Source organism: Euprymna scolopes, chromosome 15 (assembly GCF_053919585.1).
Source record: "Euprymna scolopes isolate OS-2025 chromosome 15, ASM5391958v1, whole genome shotgun sequence".
Taxonomy (NCBI): domain Eukaryota; kingdom Metazoa; phylum Mollusca; class Cephalopoda; order Sepiida; family Sepiolidae; genus Euprymna; species Euprymna scolopes.
The window spans coordinates 97,005,808-97,011,515 of record NC_136496.1 but is presented as its reverse complement, the minus strand read 5'-3'; the positions used below and the strand labels follow the sequence as shown (position 1 = coordinate 97,011,515).

General features: G+C 38.2%; 1 protein-coding gene across 1 annotated transcript; it reads left to right on the top strand.

Annotated features, from left to right (window-relative positions):
• Window positions 1–544: 544 nt before the first annotated feature.
• LOC145294202 (uncharacterized) lies at window positions 545–5,407 on the top strand. Its single transcript, XM_080141312.1, has 2 exons — window positions 545–2,105; window positions 2,187–5,407. Exons 1-2 carry the CDS (start codon window positions 545–547, stop codon window positions 5,405–5,407), a joined length of 4,782 nt encoding a protein of 1,593 aa, XP_079997438.1.
• The last annotated feature ends 301 nt before the right edge of the window (window positions 5,408–5,708 follow it).

Sequence of the window (5,708 nt, the reverse complement as noted above, 5' to 3'; positions counted from 1 at the left end):
ACAAAAAAAAAAAACTCACCTTTTAGAAAAACAACATTGTATAAAAACCACAATATGTTTATTGGTTACAAAACGGGGGATCGATTTGGTATGACGTTGTAACTAAAAATTTATCAACCCTTAACAATTGTCGCAATAATAAAACAGACAAATCTTATTTTATAGTTCACATGAATTGTACCTAAACCCCCGAAATAAAATTAATTTTCCCTTTCTTTCTTTCATTTTACAGACTCAACACAATCTTGCAAATTAAGCAAGGTATTACCAGTTTTTAAAAAAATTACTGACCATACTTTTGTTAATTTTTATGTTAAAATATTTTCTACTTACAACTTTCTATTACTGACTGCTTGCTTACATTATTTACAGATTTAAAAAAATATTAATCTTGATTTTGAAATTCTCTTGTATTTAATATTTTTAAACATTTTTGAACGAATTTAACCAAACGATTGATTTGAATACTTTCGTCAGTCCATTTTGCATTACTTTCATTACACTTATATTACTGCTGTTAATTTGGAGAACATTACTATCAATTATGCCAAAAAAGGGAAAGTCATCAATAAGTGCATCGAGGCATCAACTAATGAAAAGACGTCGCATGGCGCAACAATCAACAGTTAATGTGCCCTACGACATTGCCGAACACCCAGGGAATGCTAGGGACGTATTTGTTGAAAATGGTCGTTTGGGTCATTCGGCTGGGGGTGCTTCTTCCTTCTTTGCAGCTTCGACGGCAATTGATGATAATTTAAATTTGCCTGGGCCTTCGACAAGTACTTTCTTAATCGCAACATTAGACGGTTCACTGCACGCCAATCTCCCCATTTACCTAAATGAAAGGAATAACATTCACGTTATTTCTCAAGCTTCAATGGATGAAGACCAAAGAGAAATTTATTTGGACAGAAATTCTTCAAGCTCGGCTGAAGAGCAACAAAAAAATCATCTTAAAAGAAAGGCATTACGTCAGGCTGCTGTACGTGCTTCTGAAACCGATGAACAACGAGACAGACGTTTAAGGATAAATGCTTCGGCCTTGTCCACTGCACGCGCTTCAGAAAATGCAGAGCAACGAGACAGACGTACAAAGGGTCATATAGAATATAGAGCCAATTTGGAAGGACATTCAAGAGCAACAAAGTCACGCTGGTCTTTAAAAGCATTCAACTATATTCCCTCTTCTAATTATGCTGAACACGCTGACATAAAAATAGGCTCTATGTATAAGAAATGCTCCCATTGTCTCGCGAAAAGATGGCCAAGTGAGCCAGCGGGAATATGCTGTTCAAATGGCAAGGTGAAACTCCCACTTCTTGAAGAACCTCCACAACCGCTACTACGCTTGCTCACAGGTTCAAATCCTGAATCAAGAACCTTCTTGAAAGAAATAAGGCAATACAATTGCGCCTTTCAAATGACGTCTTTCGGATCCAGTTACCAATATGAAGGGGGGTTTATGCCAACATTCAAAGTACAGGGTCAGGTGTACCATCTGATTGGATCTCTTCAGCCAACTGAAAATGAGGCATCTCAATTTCTTCAAGTTTACTTCATGTCAGACTATCTGAAACAAGCTCAAAGAAGGAATTCATTTGCATTTGCCTGCAACAATGACACAATCACTTCCAACAATCGACTAAAATTGATTTGGGACCTTCAAAGCATGCTTCATGAATACAACAACTATGTACGGAGCTTCAAATATGCTCTAGAATTAAATCCTGCTGATAATTTTAGCATTGTCATCGATGCAGACAACCGACCATCCACTGAACATGCAGGTCGGTTTAATGCTCCTTCTTTTAATGAAATCGCAATACTTCTTAGTGGTGACCAACACCATTCTCGAGATATTGTCATCAGACACCGGGATGCTGGTCTCCAGCGCATAAACGAAACTCACAGATCATACGATGCGCTTCAATATCCTTTAATGTTTGTTCGTGGAGAAGATGGTTACCACTTTGGAATTCCTCAATTTGACCCATCTACTTTGGAATATAATTTTTCCAAAACAGTTTCTTGTAAGGATTTCTATGCTTACAGATTTATGATTCGGGACCAAAAGGATAACAGTGACCAGAATAATGATACTGGTGATTATAATACTACTACTACTAATAATGATAATAACAACAATAGAAATATTTATTTCAATCATTTACATCGGTTTCAAGACCTTTACAATCAGTATGCTACTGACATGTGTGCTAAAATGGAATCAGAACGCCTATGCTACATCAGAAATAATCAGGCAAAATTGCGTTGTGACAGCTACATACATTTGAGGGATGGTCTTAACAGAGATGCAGATCCAAACAATCTAGGCAAGCTTTGTATTCTGCCCTCCACATTTACTGGTGGACCCCGCTATATGCACGAAAGGACTCAGGATGCGATGACAATTGTGAGGCACTACGGTAGGCCTGCTTTGTTTATAACCTTCACATGTAACCCAAATTGGAAGGAAGCCCAGGTTGAACTTTTCAAGGGCCAATCAACAACAAACCGTCATGATATCTTAGCAAGAGTATTTCACTTGAAACTTAAAAAATTGATGGATTTGATAAAACTAGGTGAGATTTTTGGACCTGTCCGAGGAAACATGTATACAATCGAATGGCAGAAAAGAGGTCTTCCTCATGCTCATATTCTAATTTGGCTCGTGGATAATATATGTTCGAATGACATTGATAAAATCATCTCTGCAGAACTACCAGATCCGTCTGTTGACAGGGATTTATATAACATGATAAAGGTGCATATGATTCATGGACCATGCGGCCCTGGTTTTAGAAGAGACTTACCATGTGTTACAGACAACAGGATATGCACAAAAAGGTATCCTCGCCAGTTTATTAGTGAGACACAGACTGATACTGATGGATATCCATTGTACAGACGACGAAGACCCGAAGATGGTGGCTTCACTGCGACCGTAAGAAATTACGAGATCGACAACAGATGGGTCATACCATACTGCCCAATTCTTATCAGCACCTTTGATGCCCACATAAATGTCGAATTTTGTGCTTCTGTTCATTGTATCAAATATGTTTGTAAGTACATCAATAAGGGTTCTGATGCCGCCTCCTTTGGTCTCCATAACGACAATACAAGAGATGAAGTCCTACAATATCAGGTAGGGCATTACATTAGCAGTAGTGAGGCATTTTGGCGAATATTTGGATTCCCTATCCATGATAGGCATCCACCAATTCAACGTCTGGACATTCACCTTGAAAATGGACAGCGAGTGTACTACACCCCGACAACCGCACAAAATATAGTACAAGCACATAGACAGACAACTTTGACTGCTTTTTTCAGGCTGTGTGAAAGTGATGACTTCGCCAAAACTTTAATCTATTCTGAAATTCCTTCATACTACACATGGAATAAAAAGCGTTGGATTCGCAGAACTATCGGGAGACGAGTTGAAGGTGCTGAAGGTATTAGATGTAATGATTGCCTTGGACGTGTCTATACTGTACCTCCAAATCAACACGAATGTTTCTATCTGCGAATTCTGCTTCATGAAGTTCAAGGGCCAACAAGCTTTGAAGATCTTCGTAAATTCGGTAACCGAGTTTGGCCTACCTACAGGGAAGCCTGTATGGCTCGAGGTTTACTTGAGGATGACACTCGCTGGGAAGCCACCTTAGCTGAAATTGCTGCCTCATATTCAGCTCGGCGACTTCGAAAAATATTTGTTAAAATATTACATTTCTGCAGTGTTGGAAACGCATTTAACTTGTGGTTGAAATTCAGAAATAGCCTTTCCGAAGATTTTTTGCATCAGGCTCAAGTGCGCCTTCCAGAAATTCAACTTGATTATTGTGATGAGTTTTACAATAGGGCATTAATAGATATAGAGGACAGACTTATTCTTATAGGTGGAAAATATTTGCAATCATATGGTCTGCCACAAACTGAACGTACCAACAATGAGCAAATTCCAACTCTAATACTTCAGGAAACATCCTATGATGTCGATTCTTTAACAAGCTACATCAATGAAATGATGCCTAAGCTACTTCCTGAGCAGCTGTTCGCTTTCAACACAGTTACCACCACCGTTTTCAGACGTGCTGGTGGAATTTTCTTCCTTGATGCACCTGGAGGCACCGGAAAAACATTTGTTACCAAATTAATTTTGGCCAAAGTTAGGCAAACTAATACTATTGCCATTGCCGTCGCGTCTTCTGGCATCGCTGCTACTCTTCTTCCTGGTGGCAGAACAGCACACTCTATGCTTAAAATACCACTTGACTTAATTTCAGCTCAAACGGCAGTTTGCGATATCACCAAAGATAGTCCCAGAGCACAGCTACTTCGACAAACAGAAATTATTGTGTGGGATGAGTGCACCATGGCTCATAAAGGGGCTTTTGAGGCTTTAGATAGAACTCTTCGGGATATAAGAGATGACCAACGATCCATGGGTGGTGTTACCCTTCTACTTTCAGGTGACTTTCGCCAAACACTACCTGTGGTCCCAAAGGGAACCAGAGCTGATCAGGTACGTGCCTGCCTAAAATCATCCTATTTATGGAGACAAGTAAAAACACTTCCGTTAACAACTAACATGCGTGTTAAACTTAATGGAGATGGAGCAATGGAAAAGTTTTCCCACGACCTTCTGAAAATTGGCCACGGAAAAGTTCCAGTAGATTCCACTGGCCACATCAAAATTAACAATATATGTAGCCATGTCAATACTCTCGACGATCTTATAACATCAGTTTTCCCAAATCTGATTGACAATTTTCGCAATCGCGATTGGCTCTGTGAAAGAGCTATATTGGCACCCACAAATTCAGTTGTAAGAGAAATTAATCGACGTATGCTAGACAGTCTTCCTGGTACGATTAAAATGTTTAAATCAATCAATGCAAATATGGATCCACTTGACAATGTTAAATTCCCCATTGAATTTCTTAATAGTCTTGATATTTCTGGTCTTCCCGATCCTGCTTTGCTCCTCAAGGTGGGATGTCCCATAATTCTCCTAAGAAATATAACACCACCGAAATTGTGCAATGGTACTAGACTTGTTATCAATAGAATGTCCGAAAACGTCATTGATGCTACAATAATTACTGGATGTGGAAAAGGAGAGGATGTCTTGATACCTAAGGTGACATTGACTACATCAGGAAGAGAAGCGCCCTACGTTTTCAGAAGAATACAGTTTCCTCTTCGGGTTGCATTTGCTATGTCAATAAATAAATCCCAAGGTCAGACATTGTCCGTGGCTGGAATGCACTTGAAAGAATCTTGCTTCTCTCATGGACAACTTTATGTTGGATGTTCTCGAGTGGGTAGCAAAAATAGTCTGTATGGATTCATGCCGAACAACAAAACAAAGAACGTTGTATACACTGAAGTTCTATAAATCCTCTACACCGTGTATGACTGTATATTTTTTAAAATTTGTGATTTTTCAATACATAACTGGAATATTAGTTGTTGCTGTAAATTAAAATTTAGCAAGTTATATCATTTCCTCATCGAATTAATAATGAGAAAAAATTCATATACTTTTTTTTCATTATTAATTTTGTTTTTTTATTACACATTTTACGGTAATATTTCAAGAAATAACAACTTAAAAAAATTATTTTTTTTCCTTAAACCAAAATAAACATTAAAATAAAAGATGCTGATAAAAATCGAACAGAAATAAAAAAAGAAAA

Coding starts and splice junctions, on each gene's coding strand:
- LOC145294202 (XM_080141312.1), top strand. CDS start 545: ATGCCAAAAAAGGGAAAGTCATCAATAAGTGCATCGAGGCATCAACTA. Junction 2,106..2,186: donor TGACCAGAATAATGATACTG/GTGATTATAATA, acceptor ATCGGTTTCAAG/ACCTTTACAATCAGTATGCT.